The sequence below is a fragment of the Abramis brama genome, assembly GCF_963993115.1.
Source record: "Abramis brama genome assembly, chromosome: 18".
NCBI lineage: Eukaryota > Metazoa > Chordata > Actinopteri > Cypriniformes > Leuciscidae > Abramis > Abramis brama.
Window position 1 is genome coordinate 9916618 of NC_139980.1, and position 24473 is coordinate 9941090.

A 24473-nucleotide genomic window follows, 5' to 3' on the forward strand; every position below is an offset into this window, starting at 1 on the left:
GGATTAGTGCACCTGCAGTAGAAGAAATTGTTATATTTAAATTCACCAGCTAACTTGTTTGACATTTGAATATAGTTGTTTATAGACTGAGCATCAAGTCAATGTGTTCATCTTTAGCAATTTTAGTGTTGTAGTGACTGAGACATCCCTTCACAAGGTAAAAATATCCATATTTGTGTCTGAATAGTTTATACTAAAATTGTTATCAGTTGCTTTTACAACAGTAACCATAAATTATAGCCAAAACTACATTAAAAACCAAAAAAAAAAATTGTAGCCATAAATTGGCCTGCAATATACTTTGTACAATGTCTAAATAAAATCGTAGAGTAAATGTATTATATAATGCCTTAGAAATGTAACTGAGTAAGAGTACAAGTATTATGTTTTAATAGTGTCCAGGTAACGTACGAAATCCCCGCAATAACACGTAAGTAAAGCACTGAGTAAGAGCATAAAGTATTCTGTTTCAATAGTGTAGTCGAGTCGAGTGTGTATTTATCGAGAGGGTTATCAAGAGAGAGTTCAAGTGCGCGTGCCAGGTGCCAGGGAAGGGTCGCTCCCAAAACGTGCTCGTCCCCGCTGAGACACGTGATGACGTCTCACCTCTAGCTTCTCAAAAGATTTCCCAGTTAGCGACTGGCGGACAGTAAAGATGGCGACGGTGCTTACAGTGTGTTTGAGTGCCCGGAGAAGATGACGACGATAAGATTAGTAACTTTCGAGCCGCAGCGTTGACAGTGCTTCCTTTAAAGACCTTGCGACAGAGGCTCGCGAACTTGCTGACTTTGGCTGTAGTTTGAACGGACCTAACAGACACGAGTGACGCGAGGACATATCGTTGCTTTTGATATGGAGGATATCAACTCAAACATAAACGCGGACTTGGAGGTGCGGAAGCTCCAAGACTTAGTAAAGAAACTCGAGCAGCAGAACGAGCAGCTTCGGAGCCGATCCAGTCAGCTCTCTTCCCCCGGCGGATTGTCGGGGAACACCAGACCCGTGAGCGCCGGGTATGATTCCCCGGGAGCGGTGGCGGGGCTCGCCGGGGTGGGGTTCGGCGGATCGAGGGGTTTTGGTGGGGTTTTGGAAAACTCCCGGCTGAGCCCCAGGCGATCATATCACGGCAGCAGTTACGGAGGAGGGTATGACAGTGACATCGTTTCTTGTAACGCCTCGAATGTTAGTCTCGCGTCCTATTACAATGATTCGCTGGATTTTATCGAGGACGGAGAAACTTCAGTGCTGGACGAGGTGGAGATCCTCGATTTGGAAGACATGGATTGCCTGAACGAAGAGGAGGACAGCTGGTGAGTAAGCTGCCTGGACGAGGTGTTAACCCCGATCAGAGGAATAACCTTCTCTCTCTCTCTCACACACACACACACACCCTTCATGTGTTTGACAGGTGTGCGTGCGTGCAGACGCCACAGAGAATGACGCGCATTTGGAGGAATGCGCTTGATGCATTGTTGCTCCCATGTCTCTTTGCCCAAGAGCTGGGGTTCGTTTATTCAATGCATTGACTGTCATCTGATGATTAGTGTCTTATGTCTGAGCATTTAGGAGCAACAGTTTGCTGACTGCTTGTTTTCAGTCAGCACCACGGCCTGTCTTGCAGTTGCTTCTGACGCGCGAGTCCTTTTCATTCGCCCTTCAGTTTATTTTAGTATCAAGTTGTGCTTTATACATCTACTTAATGACAGTCATTGTTTCATGCGTCAATGTCATTACAGCAATGATACATTTGCATCTAGATGTCTTTCTGATTAGGCCTCAGATCAGCTGCACAAGATGTACATGATTTTCTGCATGATCTGCATTGTAGCCTATGTTGCTAATTTGTTTCATCTAACGTGAACATTACTAGATCAATCTGCTTTTTAAAGCAATACATTAATAGTGCTTTTGAGAAATAACCATACAGAGATGTGCAATCACATGAGAAAACCACTCATCTCATATTGTTGAAATGAATAAGAGCCAACTAAATGTAAACAAGTGTGTGTAGTAGTTGTCACCTCATGGTGTGCCTCAGTTCTGATACAATGACCCATTTCAAAATAATGATCAATGCAGAACTTTTGGTAAAATAACTGTTTTCTATTCTAATATATTTTAAAAGGTAATTTATTTCTGTTATTTTTTCTTTTCTTTTTCCAGCAGTCATTACTCAAGTCTTCAGTGTCACATTATCCTTCAGAAATCATTCTAATATGCTGATATGCTGCTCAATAAACATTTATTTAAAATTTTTTTGAGACCGTGAAACATGATTTGTTTGAAATGGACATATTTAGCTTCATCTTATCAGTTTTTGATCTTGTGTGAATTGATGTCAGTGTGTAATCCATTGTTTGTGTTTGCTTTAATCAGTGTCTGTGAGATTCTGTGGTTTAGGTCAATGTACACAGACTCAGAATGCTGTAATCCGGACACTCGATCCTGTTTAGTCGGATATCTTGCTGTGGCAGCAAAATGCTGTAAAATCCCTTCAACAGCTGGAGTCCAGCAGATCAGTGCGCTTAACACCTGTTTACCACTACAAATACTTAGTAGGACAGAAAGTGTACTTGTCAAACCAAACCAGTCATGCATGATTACAACAAGGATACGTAGGCTTAATTGATTTAATCTTCTTAGTCATAACTATCGCAGGATGAGTTCATGTTTGCTTGTTTTATTTAATGGTGTTTAAGGTCACAAATAGTTTCAAACCACACATTTAGCAAATCTGTTGACAAGATAGGAAGATAATGCGTTTATAATTGTGTTGAATCAATCAAGCAGCAGTCAGCACAGCTCGCTATGAGAAATGCTCTGTCTATGTGAGGGATTCAGATTCTGCCACCAACACTGCAATCCCGCATTGCTATCAGTCCTGAAAAATAAATCTGCCATACCTATAAACAAAATGGTTTGTGTCACCCTGTTTGACAAACACCATTAAATCACAGTCATTGACTTGAGAGATGTGTCCAGGATGCGTAGTGCTCATGTTTGTCTCTGTCCGAACTTCTCAATATTCTTATACTACCAATCAAAATTTGAGTCTTTTTGTAAAATGTTTGCTTTTTTTTGTTGTGTAAAGAAATTTAATGGCTTTTTGTTTTTTTGTTTTTTCAGCTAGGAGTGATGCATTAAACTGATCAAAAGTGACAGTAAAGACTTTTACAGTGTTACAAAAAAAATCTATTTCAAATGCTGTTTTTGTGATCTCTTTTTAACTTTATATTCTTCAAATAATCATGAAAAATTGTTATTTGGTAATAATAATAAAAATTTGAGCAACAAATCTAGGATGTATTAGGATGATTTCTTAAAGGGATACTCCACTTTTTTTGGAAATAGGCTCATTTTACAACTCCCCCAGAGTTAAACAGTTGAGTTTTACCGTTTTCGAATCCATTCAGCCGAACTCCGGGTCTGGCGGTACCACTTTTAGCATAGCTTAGCATAGATCACTGAATCGGACAAGACCATTAGCATCTCTCTCAAAAAAATGACCAAAGAGTTTTGATATTTTTCCTATTTAAAACTTGACTCTTCTGTAGTTACATCGTGTACTAAGACCGACGGAAAATGAAAAGTTGTGATTTTCTAGGCTGATATGGCTAGGAACTATACTCTCATTCCTGCGTAATAATCAAGAAACTTTGCTGCCGTACCATGAGTCCAGCAGGCGTAATGATATGACGCAGCGCCTGAAAATAGTCCCCAGCTCGGTAACTTCCAACGTGACAGGGACTAAGTTTGTCTAACCTATTTTCAGGCGCTGCGTCATATCATTACGCCTGCTGCACTCATGGTACGGCAGCAAAGTTTCTTGATTATTACGCAGGAATGAGAGTATAGTTCCTAGCCATATCAGCCTAGAAAATCGCAACTTTTCATTTTCCGTCGGTCTTAGTACACGATGTAACTACAGAAGAGTCAAGTTTTAAATGGGAAAAATATCAAAATATCAAAACTCTTTGGTCATTTTTTTTTTTTGAGAGATGCTAATGGTCTTGTCCGATTCAATGATTATGCTAAGCTATGCTAAAAGTGGTACCGCCAGACCCGGAGATTGGCTGAATGGATTCGAAAACGGTAAAACTCAACTGTTTAACTCTGGGGGAGTTGTAAAATGAGCCTATTTCCAAAGAAAGTGGAGTATCCATTTAAGGATCTTGTGACGCTGAAGACTGGAGTAATGATGCTGAAAATTCAGCTTTGTGACTCATCAGGATTAAATTACATTTTAATAATAGTTTTCTTTATTGTATCTGTTAAAAAAAAAAACTTTTGCTACCACTTGTTACTGTCAGGTGATCCTGAGCAACAGCTGCCTCTATAATAGACCAGAAAACAAGACTCATGCAGTGCAGTTATAACTGTTCACTCCTCTCTCTCTTCCCTTCTCACTGCAATAGGCTATATCTTCTCAACAGCTGCCAGTTCAGAACCTTCTTGTCTTAATACCAGCGCTAAATTTAATCTTTTAAAACCGTAACATTCATGTGTTTTGGGATCCTCAACAAAATCAGGGGTCAATTGACTAGTTTGTGGGTTTTGTGATCACCTGAATCGAATGCGTTTCATAGAGCATATACAATTCCCTCATCTGGATGTGAATTACTTTTTTTTTTTATTTACTTAAGCTAACTGATAACATCACCCTCTAATACTAACAAATGTCCTCTCCACTACAGCTGTCATATTGAGAATTTGAGATGATCTGTTGTTGTCATATGGGCCATATTTAGCAGATAGTAAACAAGCTTGTGATCAGCTGACCTGAACAGTTCTCCACCAGGCTTTCATGTGGCCCTATTAATTTAGGTCTCAATGACTAAGCAAAGCTGCTTGCACAATATTATAGAGAGCAGTTTACACCTTACCTTAAAGATGACAGAAAGTTTTAATGGGTTGTTTTCCTGTAGGCAAGATTTAATTTAAACTGAAATCACGCTTTTGCTGAATAAGCCACTGTTAATCGAGGCATCTCAGAACTTCACCACTCAGCATGTTTCTTGGTTAAATGTTTGTGAGCCAGATATGTAGGCTAATGAGAGTATATTTATTCCATGTGACTAACCACTAGCTTGTGTTTCTAAAGGTTGTACGAGGCGAAATTGAACAGTCCTCTGCAGAAAGCCTTGAGTCCCATCGTGTGGTGCAGACAGGCTCTGGATAACCCCAGTCCTGATATGGAGTCTGCCAAACGCTCTCTTTTACACAGGCTCGACCTTACCATGTCAGGTACCACATGCACATAATTTTCATTCATGTAATATCTTCCACTGTTGTATTACAAGGATGTCTTGATTCTCTAGAGGGTATTTGTAGTAGCCCTTACATTTTTGCTGGTGCCACCACAAAAAAAGATACATTTTAGATTGTGTTTTTTATACATACCATGAATTTTTGTTTATAATAATAATAATAATAATTATAATAATTATTATTATTATTATTATTATTATTATTATTATTATTACATCAAATGTTTTTGAATTAAGGCGAGACACGGCAGGCAAAAACATTGTTTTGTTTTTTACTGGTCAATTTTGAGATTTTTGGATATTTGTCTTCAATAACATGTCTTCTTTCAGACTGTGGTGAAAAAAAGTCCGAAATACACATTTAGGTCTTTATTTTATTACACTTTGTCTGTTTGCGTCTGTAGATTTCGCGTAAATTCAACAAAAGTTGTCGTTGTAAATCATCCCGCCGATCCGCGATCTCTGTCTGCTCTCTGTCATCACAGGCACGGCTGGAAAGCTCTCTCTTCACTGTACAATGCTGTCGGATCCAAATATGGTCATTTCCTTTTTATCAGCAACCAATCGCGAAAGTAAAAGGGCTGAATGCGCAATCTCATTGGCTGATGATAAATCTTTAAAGCCGGTTTTCTCAAAATGACCTTTCTCTCATACTCCAAGTACGAAATCTCCACTTCAGTAGCACCTATATACACCAAACTTTCCAGTCTTGTACCTAGTTATATTATGAAGACATTTACAGAGGGATTTGTAAATATATTATTCCTAGCCTGATTTATATAACATTTTATTACAAAAAACATGGCGAAAATCATTTTTTTAAGGCTATTGACAGTATATTCTGATTTATAGGATAACAAAAGTAGATATCCATAAATCCCTCTGTAATTTTTTCCCCATCTAATATGTGAACACAATGAAAAAATAATTTTTAATCTGGCTTTATCCAATACTCAGATTTCGTTTTTTAAAATATATACAAATTAGCGCATATTTAATTAGATATTGCCTAATTTGCATATTTAAACATTAAATTACAGAAAACTTGTAATGCATTTTTTTCTCAACTTAATGTAGGTAATCAACTGGGAAAGTTTCATGGTGATATCTGCTAGTTAAATTTTTTACCCTATTCACCTGTAGTGTCTCGCCTTAAAGGTATAGTTCACCCAAAAGTGAAAATTATCCCATAATTTATATCAGCCGAACACAATCGGAGTTATATTAAATAATATCCTGGCTCTTCCGCATCTTTGTAATGGCATTGAATAGCACCCGAGTTTTTGAAGCTCCAAAAAGCGCATCCATCCGTCATTAAAGTAATCCTTACGACTCCAGTGGGTTAATAAAGGCCTTCTGAAGCGAAGCTATGGGTTTTTGTAAGACAAATATCCATATTTAAAACTTTCTAAACTATATTCACTGGTTTCCGGCAACGGCTGTGTACATGATCACAAGAGAGTTGAGTTCTGAAGGCTGACGGGTGACCTCAAAAACCCATCGCTTTGCTTCAGAAGGCACTTATTAACCCACTGGAGTCATAAGGAACACTTCTACAATGGATGGATATGCTTGGGAGCTTCAAAAACACTATTCAATGCCATTATAAAGCTTAGAAGAGCCAGGGTATTTTTTAATATTACTCTGATTATGTTCTGCTGAAAGAAGAAAGTCATATACACCTAGGGTGGCTTGAAGGTGTGTAAATTATAGGGGCTTTTGCACCGGAGGAACCTTTTCTTAGTTAGAACTATTGGCGGAAGTACCCTGATTTTGCCTTGTTCACACCGCAGGAACTAGGAATGATTTTAGTTCTAGGAACTCCTTTTGAAGGAACTCATTTAGCTCCTACTTCAGAGTAGGGTCTAACCCAGCACTATAGGAACTACCAGTGACGTTAGTGTACGCTGATTGGCCGAACGCACAAGAAACACCAGCTTTTTTTTTAAAAAGCTGTGTAAACACACATTATATTATAGCCTATATATTTAGTCCACAAATTAACTCCACGAACATGGAAAACAGTGATAGATGGACCTCAACCATTACGCTAAGGAGAAAATCCAATGCAACTTTGAGGGGAGTACTGTGTGTTCAGGCTCTGGCATTCTCAGCACCGTCAAAATAAATGTCTGCCATGTCATCAAAATAAAAGTCACAACAACAAGCGTGGCTTACGACACTTCAGAGTTCCTACTGGCGGTGCGAATACAACCAGGAAAATGTCCCTTTAAGGGAACCATTAGTTCTCGGGGAACCACCCTGATGGCTAGTTTCTAGAACTATCCGGTGCGAAAGCCCCTTATGGGTTAATTTTTATTTTTGGGTGAACTATTCATTTAAGTAGGTTTTTTAATTTGCATTATAATCTGAAATGTATACATATTTACACATTTTATAAAAAAAAAAGTGTTTTATTGCTGAATAGACACTGTCACACAGGTTATTTTGCCTTCTCTTTAAACCCTTTGTTTGTCTTTGTTGATTTTATTCAAACCTATCGCTTCCTCTTTTTCAGTCTATCTCTCACTCTCTCTCTTTTGTCCTCTACCCATTCATTGAACTCAATTTCTGGCTCTGATTCTCCCATCCCCACTTCCTTGCTGTGATCAGTCTGTCAACATGTTGTGGCCTGGCAGTTTACTTGGATAAATCCTTGCACGTTCGGCCGTGTCTTTGTGTACCATCCGTCAGTATCTCTTCTAATTATAGGTAAAGAAGAGTTATTGCAGATTCCCCCCAGTCTTATTCGTAGTCAGGAAGACTATTGCTGTTTTTAGTCAGGTATGCCCATGTGACATGTCTTAAATTGAGCAGCTCTCTATAGAAAGGCACTGACTGCTTTTACTGAAATGTGACATTCTGACTTTTACAACACCCACTGACCTACTGTTACATCACACTTTTATGCACTCCTATATTTTACTTTTATTATATTGCTTCAATGAGGAAAGTCTAGAGACAGAGCAAATGATCTTAAGTGTCCTTTTGAGTGATTCTCTCAAAGATCATTGCTGGCTCATTTCCTACAGTTCACTGAGTGACATGGGAATCGTTCCAGAGAACTCTGTTCATAGATCAGATTTTTCCATTAAAAGATCCATTCTGCAGTGGCTGCATTCAATTCATATTTGGAACAGGGCCAGGTGTGAATCACTCTTGTCATTGTGCGAGACAAACTGGTGTATGATGTCATTGTGTTAAGTGGACTCATCATAATGTCATCACAGAGCAGACAGCAGAATATCACCCTTTGAATATTTTTCATCTCACATTTCCAAAATAAGGTAAAGGAAAAAAATCTGGATATTAAATTAAAGGATATTAAAATCATTAATAATGAATTAATGTTCAGCAAGGACATATTCAATTGATCAAAAGTGACAGTAAATATATTTATAATGTTACAAAAGATATATTTAAAATAAATGCTGTTCTTCTGAACTTTCTATTCATCAAAGAATCCCAGTTTCCACCCAAAAGAAAAGCAGCATTTTAGGGCTGTAATTTAAACTTTTGTCTTTTTTGGCAAATATTAATAGGCTAGACAAAATTAATTGAGCATATAAGCATATCCTGTAATTAAACCTAAACATTTTAAACGATTGACAAACCAATTTATTTGTCTATATAAACAACTTGCAGAAGACATTTGAGATGATTTTATTTTGTGTTAGTCATTTATCAAAACACTTTCAATAAAAAAAAATATATACTCATCCACGGCCCGACTGTGTAAAGCTTATTGATAGCGAGCATTCAGCCCATGCTGACTGTGTGTCGGGTGTGTATTGCGGTTTCTAGGTTACCTGAGGCATCGCTAATTCCCTAGAGCCGTTGCCAAGAGAGTGAAGAGAGCCAGTGCAGATGTGTGGGATGCATGTCAAATCTCTATCCTGTTAGGCACACCTTTTAGCTTCTTTGTCTCTCTCTCTTATTGCTTGTTTCTTCTTATGCCTCACTTGTGCCCTCTTCAGAACCGGCTACCTCTGTGGAGTGCATCTGCGTGTGTGTGAGAAAGTAAAATAGATGGACATGTTTGCACACATTAATGAATTCCATCCAGAAAGTTGAAAAGTCTGACTCGGCACTCTTATAAGCTATATGTACTCTTTGTGAAAAGGTATTATATGGCTAGGCAGCTCACTAAATTTTGAAGCTTGGACGCAGCTGCTGTAAACTTTATGGCTCGTGAATAAGCAATTTGGTCATTACAAATTGGTTGTCTTTTGCATTGTAAAACTTTCAGACAGCTGATCTGTTATAGTACGTCTGCTGTTTGGTGAGTCTGTTTGCCCGGCCATGGTAACTCATTCCAGGGCTTTACACTTCCCTCAGAAATGCAAACAGTTCCATAAGGTTGTAGTCATAACCGTGGTTACATAACTCACTGGACACAAGGACAAAAGGAGAGGCTGAGATTTGATAGAAAGAGTACAAGTGATCTTTCCTGACAAATAGTTTAAACAAATGCAGTCAACACTAAATTGTGTAAAATTAGCAATTCTAATTTCGGATGTCAATTTTAAAGAATGTTATTTTTTTTTTATTGGAAAAATCTTGTGGTTATAGGGTTGCTTACAGTTTTGGTAATTCAAATAAGTTAATAATTCATTGTATAATTATTTACAAATAACCGAATATTTAAACAACGAATTGTCAAAATGATTTTATATTGTTTGAAACAAACTAATTTTAATAATAGTTTATCAACATATCTAAGAGATCTCAGGAAAAACATGTTTTTTCATTTGTTTGTACCTCTTCATTTTTTGTGCTTTAAAAACAATAAAAGGACACCAAAGTGTACTGTCTGTATTAATAGGAAGTGTTATCTATACTCTTGAACATTGTTATGCAGTGATTCAGCAAGTTCTTTACAGTCTTTAGAGCCTCCTTATGACTGGGTACAGCAGAGATTCACTTTCCCCTGAGCCAAGAACATTCATTTCTCTCTCGGTGTGTCTTTTTCTCTAGCTGCAACCTCAACTTGCCCCTGCAATCCAATCCGCTATTGCAATCCTGTTTGGAGTACACTCTGTTTCCCTGTTGATATCTTTCTTTTTGTTCTTTTCTCTTGTTTTTGTTGCCATTTCTCCTTTGTACTCTGCCTTTTCCATTTTCCTCTACAGATCTGTCAGGTCTTATCCTGTACACTTTCAACATCATTGCATTCATTCTGTCTTCCTTCTTTGTCTCTTTCATGTCATCTATGGCTCTTCATGCTGCTGTTGTGAACTTTTCTTTCTCAAAGTATCTTGGGGCGTTTTCACACCTGGCTCGTTTGGATCATTATTTTCGGAACATGGTGCGCTTTCGCCCCTAGTTCGGTTCATTTAGGTATATATGAACACAGCAATCACACTCGGATCCGCACCAAAACTACAGTGCTATGCATAAGTTTAGACACCCATGCTAAAGTTGACTAAAAAGAGGAATAAAAAATCATCTTTTGGAAATTGAACTTAATGCCTTAATTAAAAAAATTAGGAAAAATCCAACCTTTAAGGACACCAATTTTCTTTGTGAATGAATAATGTATCGTAAATACATAAATGTTCTTCCTTAAAATACAGGGTGCATAAGTCTGGACACCCCTATGTTAAATTCCCATAGAGGCAGGCAGATTTTTATTTGTAAAGGCCAGTTACTTCATGGATCCAGGATACTATACTATATATATATATATATATATATATATATATATATATATATATATATATATATACTCATTTTAAATATAGCTAAAAATAGAATCAGTTTGAGTGGGAATGACTGCTACATTTTCTGTATGTGTTTGCATGTGTCACGACAGCTACAGATGAAGCCACAATAAGCTTGCAGAGCAAACTTGTCAGTCCATCTTGATGGATTACGCAGAGGAAACTGACCAATTGCATAAACATTTCGGTACATTTTGAACCAAGAATGCAACATTGTAACAAACTGAGTCCCGGTTTCGGAACAAAGCAAACGATCTACAGCTCTGAAAATGCCCTTAGTGTCTGTGTTTGTCCTGAAACAGCCCATGTTGCTCTGATGACCTTTCCTTTCTACAGAACTCTCTCCCACATATTCTCTTTTTCTCATCCACCCCCAACCCTGAAAAAAAAAAAAAAACGTTCATATGGTCTGATGGACAGCCTCATTTTCATGTAGACTGTCCACTGTGCTCTAAGCAAGATGTTCCTGACAGACAGCCCAGATTTCCTGTAATGAGCTCTGCCGTCTTATTAGCCTATTTAGTCCAGATAAAAAGCACCGTTAGTGAAGCATCTTTTCAGTGTCAGAATTATCTCTGGGGTTTAACTTGTCTTCTTGCAGTTTATGGATGTAGTCAGTCACCAGAGTTATGACAGATTAGCTGTCCTCATTTCCCCTTCTTCTCTTTCTTGGCTTTTTCTGTCTTTGAGATACACAAAGCCAGTATTAGTCTTCTCGGTGTGGTGTGCTGCTGGTGGAAAGAGCATGGTTGAGCCAAACCATCTGATGGACTGGAACGTAACGGCCATTGGCTCGCTTCGGCCACATTTATGGAGTTAATGACATTTTGAAAGATGGAAAAGACTTAGTGTATTTCTGTTCTTGCTGAGATGCAGCTTTCCTAGATAAACGTCTTTGGTAGCATCAGTTTCCGATTTCAGAAAAACCATGATCTCTTTACATGTCATTATGAAATCAAGTCATCTTTATTGATATTAGGGATGCACTGAAATTACAATTCTGGGCCGAAATTTTTTATAGTAATATTATTATTAAACTTTTTTTTTTATATTAAATTCAATAATTTCATGAATCTGAATAAAAAAAATAAAAAAAAATCAAGCCAATAAAATAACCACACTTTTATTTACTATAAGTAACAGTAAATAGGCCTATATTAAAATATGAAATATCAATATATTAATATCAATATATTATTCTTCATTCAGTTCTATGCTGCAGAATCAGATTAAACAGGTTTATTTTTTGACCTATTATCAAAATAAAGTAGTCCTACAAGGCTGTTATCAGAGCATGTGAGCAGATAGCAGGGAGAGGATCAGTGAACGAGAGGGTAGCGTCACTTTACCAGCGTTGCCCAGCACAGTAGGGCTATTGCAAACAAAAACAAGTCCAGAGAAATTTCATGTCGACACGTTTTTTGGCGGACTTTTCCGTTTTTGGCCGATAATTTTCAGCAGCCGAAATTTCGGTGCATCACTAATTTATATAGCACTTTATACAATATAAATTGTATGAAAGCAGCGTTACAGTGATAAACAGGAAATAATGATCAATGATGCTGTAAATTTGGCTCTAAAAATGATGATACTTTTATTTTTCAGCTTTAGTCCATTAGTAGTAGTTGCACGGAATTTTCAAATTTGTTGTGAAGCCGCCATTACCCTCTGCTTATTTACCATGGTAAAATTAATGAATGCATGAATATATCCACACAAAGCAAATGCCCACCAAAATGTTTTAAAAAAATAGCATAGTAAGTGTATATGGCTAATCAGTGTAAATAATTATGTAATTATTATAAATGAGTTATTTCGCACATCATTATTTATCACCACGCATACAGAAATGATGTTTAAAGATTAACATTTAAGTGTAAAAATATTGGTTATCTTGGTAAGCGCTTGTAGCTTTGATTAGAACACGTCAAATCCGGTCATGTGGTCACATACAGTCTAGCTGCAAATGTTCCCAAAGCTGAAATTGGATCCCAGAATTCTGCATACAAATATGTTCGGGAGTGCATGCAGCTCCTGTGCTACTCTCCATTAGAAATAAATGACTTCTGCTCTGTTGTTTAATCCGAGATGGCCTGAGTCAGCATTCTGGGAAAGGATGAGCTTTATGTGGACCAGACTTAAAGCCTGTAGTCAAAAGTCTAAACTGGGTTGTTTCAGGCTAGGTTTTAAGGACACATCTATTTTTGTCTGTTTGAAGGCTGAAAAACACGCATGACATTTTAGATAATGAATTTTAGACACTTTTGTGCACCTACGTTGTAACGTATTAATGATCCTCCACCTCGTACGTCTAGTCTGCATGTAGTTAGTATTGTGTCTGATGTGTTTTGTTGACTTATGATGGTAATGTCCTTGATTCTAATGTCCTTACAGCCTGGTGTTAGTGGCTTAGAGCGGTCTCAGCATCACTGATCCGGGCTCTGTGTCAATCCTCATTTCTTCTAGTCCCTGCTAAATGAGGACAGACCTCCACTCTTGGCTTCAGTTTTAACACATACAAACACAAACACAGAACTGTCAATAGTCAGAGGTCATCTACACCAGTCTCAATCCAAGACCAGCCATTCTCAGCATTCACCACAACTGTGTGCAGTACACACACACATCCCTGTTTCAAGCATTGTGCATGTATGCGTGTAAGCATGGCTGATGGTGTGGTGTTAATGCAGTGCAGTGCCTGATCTGTAAGGAAGTAAGTGGAGAATTCTTTGAATAAAGCGCACACTGAGTGATGGCAGGAATGGAGGGGGAGAGAGTCATTAGAGAGGAGAGAGAGAGAGAGAGAGGGTGGATGGATCCATGGAAAGAGGCAAGGAAAGAGTAGGTCTGAGGAAATGTGCTGTAATGACCTTGTGAGTGTCCAGCTGCACAAACACCCACACACACACACTAAAGGCTGCTGTGCATTCAAATATTTACAATATGTTCAAGATAATTGTGCTGCCATTATTAAACGATACAACATGTATAAAACTAGGATTTTGTGTTGTATTTTCCCAAATAATTTCCTAAAGACTAAATGATCAAAATATGTTTTAACAGGATATCTGATTTAAAACTTAAGCAGCTAAATGGTGTTGTAATTTAGTCATTTAAGTAACACCAAGTAATTTAATCTTCATTCTTTTGGTTCAAAACTTGACCATTTTAATGGAAGTCTCTGTGTGGCATATCTTCAAATATTTAAATAAGATATATTTATTTAATAAACCTGGAAAAAAACAAATTGTGAAGTATTTTAGATTTGTTATAAAGGAGCAATTTTTTTAATTCTGCACTATTTCTAGGTCACTAATCAAATAAAGCAATCTTTTAATTATTTATTTTTTTTAAACCTGGAATAAACTAAGTTTAAGGATTTGGATTCTCAAGAAGTACGGTGAAGAATTTTCAGATGAAGAACGTTCATGGAAGTCTTTGTGGCATTTCTTCACATATTGAAATGTTGTAGGTAAAATATTTATATGAGGTAATTTATATATTTATTATATATAAATTTATTATAAAAATGTATATTACAATAAAAACAATTATTTATTAAACCTGAAATAAATCCATTTTAAAGTATTAAAGATTATGATAAAGAAATGTTTAGACCTACATCTCTTCACTATATCTAGATCACTAAAAAGAATGTTATATTATAGTGTAATATAATCATCTATTTTATTTCTTTATATTTTCTTAGTCACTGAGCAAATACACAAAGGTGTAGAAGTATTTTAAGTAGTAATTTTTCATATTTTTTAACTTAATATATTTAATAGGATTTTTTAACACACCTAGGGGTCCAGTGATGAGCAATCATGTGAGAGTATATCCACAGGGAGAGCAGCTGAAGTGTCTTCTATTTATGCTCTGCTCTTGAGAGACACAGTACAGTCTCTTTCTTGGCTGATATTCAGACTTTAGATTCTCTGGCCGTCGGTATTGCCAAAAGCTTTAACCGCAATATATTCTGACTGCTGCAGCTGAACTAGAGTTTGACCTTATGACTGAATCATAGACCATAGATTCATGGTGCTGCTTTACTCTACAATGCCTACATTGAGTCTCTCTGTGTGTGTGTGTGTGTGTGTGTGTGTGTGTGTGTGTGTGTGTGTGTGTGTGTGTGTGTGTGTGTGTGTGTGTGTGTGTGTGTGTGTGTGTGTGTGTGTGTGTGTGTGTGTGTGTGTGTGTGTGTGTGTGTGTGTGTGTGTGTGTGTGTGTGTGTGTGTGTGTGTGTGTGTGTGTGTGTGTGTGTGTGTGTGTGTGTGTGTGTGTGTGTGTGTGTGTGTGTGTGTGTGTGTGTGTGTGAGAGAGAGAGAGAGAGATATGACTGGATGGCAATGGCGTTGCCATCCACTAAATGACTGAGTCAGTCTCTTGTGTGTGTGCATATGCATCATTGTACTCTTCTTAGACTGTGAATAGGCTGTATTGTTTGCAATCAAGTGCACTCCACCAGGATCCAGAATGCCACTCTGTATTAGACTTGGCCATGCCGTATGCTTAAATTGACTCTCGGAGATGCATAATACACTGTGAACCATATTGTGCATGTCTGCGTAGACATGCATGCATTAAAACAGCATCTGTGTAAGTGTACTTGAGGGGGGTGGGATATGACCCTCTATTGTTTTTGTGTTTTGTAGAATGTCATGTAAGTGACCTATTTATTTCTCCTAATGATAACAGCTGGTGTGGTCTGAAATGTTACTTTTTAATGAATGGTGTTTGTTTAAACAGACAACATTACTCTTCGTGTTCAACAGGAAGTTCTTAAGTGCCCTTACTATGTTTTGATTTCTCTTGCAGCAAACAAGCGGAGGAGTCTATATAACAATTCCTACAGTCCCCAAGTGGGCTACGGAAGCCCGTACGGCACATACACGGCAAACAGTCCCTACAGCAGTGGCTTCAACTCCCCGTCCTCAACTCCATCTAGAGTGCCTATCGTCAAGCAACTCGTTCTGCCTGGCAGTGCAGGTGAAGGCCTCATTACTGCAAATCTATTCTATTCCACATGTATTTTATTTATTTTTATTTTATCTGCTTGACATGGATTGCAAGGCAAAATTGGAATAAAAAGTCAAGTCACCTTTATTTATATAGCGCTTTATACAATACAGATTGTTTCAAAGCAGCTTTACACTGATAACAGGAAAATTATTGCAGATGAATAATAAAAAAAATGATTTTTTTTTACTTTCAATATGATTAGACCAATCACTACGGTTACATATTTTCTACTTTTACATGCTAATAAATGGTTTATCAGTCTCAGAAATTGTCATTATGTCACTCATGGATGACTAACAAGCTCTATTTATTCATTTGCTGTTACTTTAGTGTGTTACTAATCATTAAAGTAAACACATGACATCTTTACTTAAATATGTATTTGTTACTTCTGCATGAAAGCACTTTTTGTGCTCATTGTCATTTGGCTAAGGGCTCTTAAAATGTACTGAAAATTGAATATTTTCTGTTAATGTAACCACTGACTAGTATTTGCTGTAAATAGTATGCTACTATTTTATCACTCAACATGACTTAAGCAGAAAACACACAACAGCTATCCAGTGTCTTTATAGGTATTCTTATGAATAACCACACAGAAAAAGTCACTTTTTTTATTTTATTTAGGCATTTTTGAATGTAAATATTGTGTGTGTAGGTCACCAGCGTGGATCGGCTGACAGGAACGCACAGGCAGTGAGCCCCCAGTCCTCAGTAGACAGTGAGTTAAGCACATCAGAGATGGACGAAGACTCTGTCGGTTCATCGACCACGTATAAACTCAATGACGTCACAGACGTGCAGATACTCGCCCGCATGCAGGAGGAGAGTAAGTGGTAGCTTTTCTCTAACAAGTGCCATTTTGTGATGTTGCATTTAATCTCAACAGTTATTGTTTTACATTTGATTATCATGCTACTGAAATGGATGATAAACAGTGCTAATAGTGAATAAAAAATGCCCAAATGGGGCACTTTGAGATTTAAACTCAAGTGTATCTATGTTTCCCTGTTTTAGGTTTAAGGCAAGAATATGCTGCAACGGCGTCACGTCGTAGCTCTGGTTCATCGTGTCAGTCGTTGCGGCGAGGAACTCTGAGTGACCAGGAGCTGGACGCACAGAGCCTGGATGATGATGAGGAGGCGGTCCACCATTCCTTCCACACCCCTGTCAACCGCTTCAGCCCCTCCCCTCGGCATTCGCCACGCGTGTCCCCCAGAAACTCGCCCCGATCTCGCTCACCTGCCCGCTCTTTAGAGTACAGCCGCGGATCTCCCCAACCAATCATCAGCCGCCTTCAGCAGCCCCGCCACTCTTTGCAGGGCCACGACACCCAGACAAATGCTATTAAGAATGAAGGTAGATCTTCATCCAGTCACATTTCACTTGGTCTATTTCGCTTTAAAACACTGTGAAACTTATGTACAATGTCTGTTTAAATGTTGGCTTCTCCATCCTTTCTGTCTGTGTGGGCAGAAAAGTTGAGGCGGAGTCTCCCTAACCTCACACGATCCAGCTCTGGACCGACCGCAGAGCCGGTCAAAAACAGCAGAAGCTGTGAGTCAAACCTGCAAGTGCCAAACGGAGGGTCACCCAGACACCAGAGTCAGTCTGCCAGTGAGTGTACAGACACATCAGTCAGCTCATACATGCACAGGGCTCGAGCACCCACGGGATCAGAGCATATGAAAACACGAGATATTCTCCATTCATTTTTTCCAATCAAAAAATTGAGATTCGGGAACCTCTCTCTCAGGCGGGTCATAAATACAGGCAGTTCTGCCGTTATATTTGGCATTATAACGCAACAACCTGACACAAAACTTGTGCTTTCTGGGGTTTTTTTACACAATGATAAATTGCATTTTATGTAAGTAACTCCAAAATCATCAGCGAGAGAGCGACTCATGACAACATTTATGGGAAAAATATGTGTTTTAGTTTGGTTGATAATCATAGGCGAAAAGGTGAACCAACTCCAGGGCAAGGCTGAGATGCTCTTCCTCTTTAAAAACTTCAAAATTTCCTTGTAATAGTTTTCATATACATGTTGCGACACAAACTACACATCCCAGCATAAACGCTCCCAATAAATTTATTAAAGCATCTACGTTCACAAACCACTGTTAATTTGAACAGAAAAGCAATCACACTGTATGCAGGATTTGGGATGCCAGAAAGCACGCAAAGAGTGCTTCCGTTTATAATCACTGAAAAGCTGTCACTCATCTTAGATCTTCGCAATCTCACAAAGTTCTGTTCTAACAAATGAAGCTGATTGCACAATGACATTTTTATTTACATAATGTCTACACTTTGTTATAATGAGAGGATTTGTCAGCATGCAGAATCAGAATCCTCTCAGAACGCTGGAGTTTTTGTTCAGTGCTAACTTGAACACTTTCTGATTAGCCATTGCGTTCAAGAAATAAACGGATATGTTTGTGATTGGCTACATTGCTCAACACCGCAAAACGTGTTGTAAATATATACCTTTGTTGCTCTTTAGAGCGACAACACAGATATGCACCAGATAGTTTGCCAAATCTGTTTCGCCAATATGCTATTATTATGGAGAAAACTGATCCTAGACCAGCAGTTATGGGCAATGGAGTGTGGGCACCCACTGGCGCCTATGCATCACATCAACCAATGAACACACACACAGAACTTTTAACATTTAGTAAACGGCACATGCAGTATTTATCGTGAATGTTATTTTGTCCATAAATGTTTATATATGGTAACATTTGACTGTCAGAGATTGAGTTCTTCTTGGCTGTGGATTCTGTGCTTCTGACTCATGTTCACGTTGTGCTCTTAACTGCAGCGCTGGTGTCTTGGCTTGCTGGATGAGGCTCTTTGATCTTCTCACTGTCTCTCTTAGATCACAACTTATTGGCATCTTGGCATTCCCTCTAAAAGCCTGACTGACTTTAAAACAAAGCCCTATAACTTACTATTCAAAGCTAATTTGACATTTTTTAGGGAAAGCTTCAGATTATGGGTCTTCAAGGTGTTGATTATGGCATAGGAACACTAAAGTTTAGTCAGATTTTCTAATATGCCAATACACATAGGCCACGTGATTCAATAGTCTTAAAGCATACATGTCATTTTTGCTATGGCCGATTTTGTCCCTATCACTGGATGACATAGCTTTCGGCAGGAGTTTTGATAAGACATAGTGTATATCATAGTCAATGTTATATAGTACAGTGATCCAGTACTTGAATTTGTCATTTTTAATGTTAAATGCTTGTGGTTTTGTCATTAATGGTAGAAAACGACAGGAGCATTTTATTTAGGACTAGTTCTGTTTAAAAAAATAATAATAGAATGACATTTGGTCCATTAACAGTTCTTCTTGCACGTGCATTCTATTGGAAATGTTGACAACAATGTTTTTAATGTTAATTTTTTTGTGTGTATAACCTAACTTAATATTCATGAGCTGACCCATTTGGCATTTCATGGCATCACAACCAGCATGAAAGTGAAAAAAGTGCAGCTGGCCCCCTATGAAATTTCATGACGGCAGACTGAATCATTTTATGCATGCAAGGTCAACGCATAAGGATCTCTCTCTGTCAGTGGTCTGTCTCTCAAACGAGGGTGGAGTAAAAAATGAATATCCTCTTCAGTACCCAGGGGTAAACGGCCATCTCTTAAACAGCACAGACAGAGACATTAGCTTGCTTAAGTGATTTTACACATTGCGCCTTAGTATTTCAGAGTTCTTCAGGCTTCTCCCTCGGTAACATAGACAGTCTTGTTTTATTTCTGTCCTTCCTGCCTAGCATGCTCTGCCTCTTCCCTTCTCTCTCCGCCTTTTGTCTCTTCCTCACACCCTTTGTTTTTGGCCGAGGTGCTGGTTGTCTGGATGTAGTTGGATTCACTCTTGGCTTAGTGCTGCTCCTTGCCTGTTCTTCGCCCAGGGCTTGTTTTTCTCTTGACTGTGGCGCCCTCTGGTGGCTGGTTAGAAGTGGTCTTCTGTCTTAACCATGCATGGAATGGCTCTGCCTTGAATTAAACCCCATCCCGGCTGGCTGTTTTTTTCCTTGGCACTCCTTAAAGTATTCAGTTAAAGCTGATTCTGGATCAGGTCTGGTTGGAGGTTAAGTGCCTGCAGGTGGAGGTGGACGGCTGAACTCTGATTAGCCTGTATCAAAACGTAATGTCTGCCTATTTCTCATCTCAGCGTTGCAACAAAGGCTCTCAGCACCTGCGCGCTCCTCCCCAAAACCAAAAGAGAGACTCCAGAGCCCTACGTCTCTTCGAGGTAATGCACTGAGCAGGTCACCCAGACACGGCTAAAGCATTGTGAAGCCAAGTTACCAGACAGTGCTGGAAGTATTATGGCATTTTGACACTTTTATGAACCCAACATTAGAGTTCGCTGTTTACTGACCTCAGGAATCACATCCAGTTCTGCTTGAAAAGAGGGGTCTGGATTCAAACTGAGTGATTTGCTTAAATTGTTTTTGCCATGTTTCTATTACAGGAGAATATTTTATTGCATACCAACCTGGCAGGTTTGGGAAAAGTTATGAATGGGATTTTTAGCTCTGAAACTGTTTTGGTGTGAAAGCAATTAGAGGAAACGAACCACTATTGATAATGTTTCCATGAACAATAGTCTTAACAATAATAATAAATATGTCTCTAGTTTTTTTTTATTGTTTGTAGTCTACTGACAGTTTAGTAATTGTGTCAAATGAATTAAAAACAGGTCCACATTGGTTATTGGTCATGTAAACATAAAAATAATATCATAAAAAGGCCACGTCTGTCGATCTGCAGTTATAAAGGTCATCTCGCAGTATTGAGTCCAGATTGAACCGTTTTTGTGCAGGATTGAATTATGTGTCAGTTTGTAGTTTGTGTTGTATATTGTTTTGGAGTGGCTGATTGGCCGATTGTTCACCTGTGATTGTGAATGCTGCTGCTGCTTTGCAGTATTGTATGTTGAGGGATGCTGAGGGTACAAATGTGCCATGTCTTCTGGTATCATTTTATTAAATGGAATTGCTTGAAAGTTGTCACATAACCAACTGAAGACACCGGTCTCTGCAATTTTATACATGCACTAAATATTTATTTAACTTTTAAATAAAGTCGCTTAGTCTCACTTGCACTTTAAATAGAAACACATGATGAGTCCTGAGCAATTCGACAGCCTTTGGAACGGATGCAAACCAACCCCTCTCTTTTCCATCTTTTACCCAGTTCCTCTCTCGTGTTGCTTCGGAGAGGAAGCAGATTTCAGTGAGTATATACACTGATGATGATGATGATGCAGCTTTTCAGTGCTGTGATATTTTATGTTGTGCAAGTGTACGTGAATGGTAGATTGTGTTTGTGCCGTGATGTGTTTTTACCCCATTTTTGCAACAAGGGGACATTTGTAGAACTAGTATTGTGCAAAATGTTTGTGAACAACACTAGTTGATCAAGGCTGTTTTAATCCATCCATTCTTTTTGTTTGATTTTCTTTCAGCTTTGTGTTGAATGTCATTCATGTTCTGTGACTGTGGAAAGCGGTCTTCTGCGTGTTGCATAGAAGCGTTAATTGAATTGTGGTCGTTTGTAATGTGTAGCTTTATGAATTGGAGATGTCTAACTGCATTATTTTAGTTTTTAGGGTTGAATCCATCTTTTTTTTTTATTCTTATTTGTCATTTTAACCCCATTCCCATTAACTCATGACTGTGGTTCCTTGAATGGCTTGTATCAGGTATTATATTAATGGAAGATAAACTACTGAATAAAAAGCACTTTCTTTTATTCAGTCTTTAATGTTTTATCTTTTATGAAATATATTTCAGTTCTATTCCTTACATTCCATCTGTTGCCTTTACTCTTGTCCCGTAACCGTCATTCCCGCTTATCTTCCCGATTTTATTTTTATTTTATTTTTTTCTTCCAGTGCCCTCTTCCAGTAAGTTGCGGACTCCTGCAGCCCCGTCTCCATTGGCTCTCCGTCAGCCCATGAAGGTCATGTCCAATCATGGTTCAGGCACAACCACGCCCACACGCTCCATGGCCCCGCCCCGCAGCGGCCTGCCCCGCCCCGCCACCAATGCTGGAGGAGGTTTACCAGTGCCTCGCAGCAAACTGGTCCAGCCAGTGCGCAGGTACTCTCAGCTTCTCATGACTCGATACCAATAAATAATTTTTTAAAAATGAGCATACTGAGCGAGTGTGTGGTTTGCTCCGCAGGTCTGCTCTGCCAGCTCCAAGGACGTATAGCGGTATGAGAGACGAGAGCTGGAGAGAAGGCTGCTACTGAGCATGCCTAGAATCAGTTCAACCAGGCACTTTATAGAGATACGTCTTTAACCCCCACAAACAAGAGACTCATTCTTCCAAACAAATGATTCTGTCCTCTTTCATTTGACGTTTCAGAGCTCTCATCCCAGCAGGATAGATGTTGAAGGCAGACTGGACGCCACAGAATGCCAAAGAAACATACGAAAGGGATTCGCCCTCACCTAACCAAACAGCACCTGTACCGCAAACGGCTCGAACGCACTATCCTGCTTGCAAATCCCCCAAAACCCACCACAGAAGAACTTGTTTTCTCTGTGATAACATTAGTGGCGAACCCTTGTTAGTTTGTGCAAACTGACCTTCACTTTTGGCTCACGTGGGAAAGGTTTGTATGGCAACACAGAGTCCACATGGCAATTGCATTCTGTCAGAATGTCTTTCATATCTATGTGACCTCTTATTTATTTGAAATCATTATTTAAAATATTTCTTTCAAAGATTATTCACACAGTATTTGGTCTTTAAAAAAATCTATATATGTATGTATCTTTATTTCTGAATGTCATTGTGAAACCTCAACTGCAAAGCTACGTTTCCAAAGCATTTTAAATGTCTGAATAATGGATGCATTTCAGAGTTTTTGAACAAACGTATTTAGTTTGAGCCTTCGGATACACCGCAGGATTGATCCTTTTGCTCTTTTCGAAAGGAAACATGGATCAGTGAGAAGATCAAGTCAAATTTCATGAATTGTGTTTGTATGTCCTTATTGGAAAATGGGAAATTCATTGAATATAAAAGCCTGAGATCAAATTGGGTGAATTGTTGTGTGGTCAAACTTTGTTCATCAGATGATGTCCTAGTGGTAATGTCTCTGTGGCGAGGGTCATAAAAAGTTGTGCTTGTGTGGGTGACATGTAGTGCTTATGTACTATTAATTTTGGAATATCCCTGATTATGTAATTTGTTGTCATTCTCAGAGTGAAATAATTGCTAAAAAGCAAAGAATTAAAGGGATAGTTCACCACAAAATGAAAATTATGTCGTCATTTACTCACCCTCCAGTTGTTCCAAACCTGTATGAATTTTGAAGAATGTCGGTAACCAAACAGTTGACGGACCCCATTGATTTCCATAGCATAAAAAAAATTACTATAGAAGTCAATGGGGTGCATCAACTGTTTGGTTACCGACATTCTTCAAAATATCTTCTTTTGTGTTCAACAGAAGAAAGTCAGTCATACAGGTTTGGAACAACTTTACAGTGAGTAAATGATGACAGAATTGTAATTTTTGGGTGAAATATGCTTTTAAAAATGCCGCTTACTGGGGTAACTGAATGGCAATGCCACCTGAACATCTTGCTGCACACTAGCATATTATTGAGGTTGAGCAAGTTTGTTTAAAAATGAGTGCCTATAATTTATGAAATTCTGTGATTGCTACAAATGTTTTTTTTTTTGTTTGTGCCAATTGCTTTATTTTGCCAATATTATTTACTTCAGGGTTCTTTGCATTTCTTGCTCGTTTTGTTTGATTTTTGTAATTGCTTTGATAACATTTATATTTGCTTTTTTGTAACAAAGGTATGTTCTGAAAGCCCCTTGATATTTATGACTAAATACTATGCGCTGATAAGAGGCTTATTTATTAAACGGTGAGATACCTCCGTGTGCTGAGATAGACTTAGTGGGATGCTTGAGCCTGGTATGGTCATGGGTACATGACATAAACATTTTGTGGATTGTTTTTTTGGTAAAGACTTTTATATCTCCACAAACATGATGCTCGGTTTCCCCTGCGTTAAATCATTTCAAATAAAAGTTGAAGAAAAAAAGCTGTGTGGTCTGTCACTTATTTGTCCATAATTTATTAATGTGAAAGAACTTCAGTGTCAGAAGAATTTGACTGCTGACCATAGACCACTGTGGAAAATGTTGAGAGTGCAATGAATTAATTTTGGTTGTAATTGTCCGTCTTTATAATCTAGCCTAATGTAGGATATGAGATCTTGGGTCAAAATTTTACATCAGAAGTGTTCAGATATTATCATTATAAAATCTACAGTGTGTCAGTCTTTTTTTCTTCTCATTATTATTTTTGACCTTTTTTTTTTTTTAAGTAACAATTACTTTAAAATGGGATTTTAAATATAAAAACAAAACAAAAAAACAATTATGTTACAATT

At 38.2% G+C, this 24473-nt stretch overlaps 1 protein-coding gene across 8 annotated transcripts; it reads left to right on the plus strand.

The window, feature by feature from the left end:
• The first annotated feature begins 630 nt into the window (after nucleotides 1-630).
• On the plus strand, nucleotides 631-24112 carry slain2 (SLAIN motif family, member 2). 8 transcript variants are annotated; one of them, XM_084091459.1, is made up of 11 exons: nucleotides 631-1310; nucleotides 5102-5244; nucleotides 15809-15979; nucleotides 16671-16841; nucleotides 17030-17371; nucleotides 17489-17629; nucleotides 20214-20294; nucleotides 21242-21280; nucleotides 21942-22149; nucleotides 22235-22266; nucleotides 22421-24112. In XM_084091459.1, exons 1-11 carry the CDS (start codon nucleotides 853-855, stop codon nucleotides 22447-22449), a joined length of 1815 nt encoding a protein of 604 aa, XP_083947585.1. In that variant the 5' UTR covers nucleotides 631-852; the 3' UTR covers nucleotides 22450-24112. The 8 variants fall into 8 exon arrangements, with proteins under 8 accessions (XP_083947585.1, XP_083947587.1, XP_083947589.1 ...); XM_084091461.1 differs by lacking the exon at nucleotides 21242-21280; XM_084091463.1 differs by lacking the exon at nucleotides 20214-20294.
• Nucleotides 24113-24473: the final 361 nt, after the last annotated feature.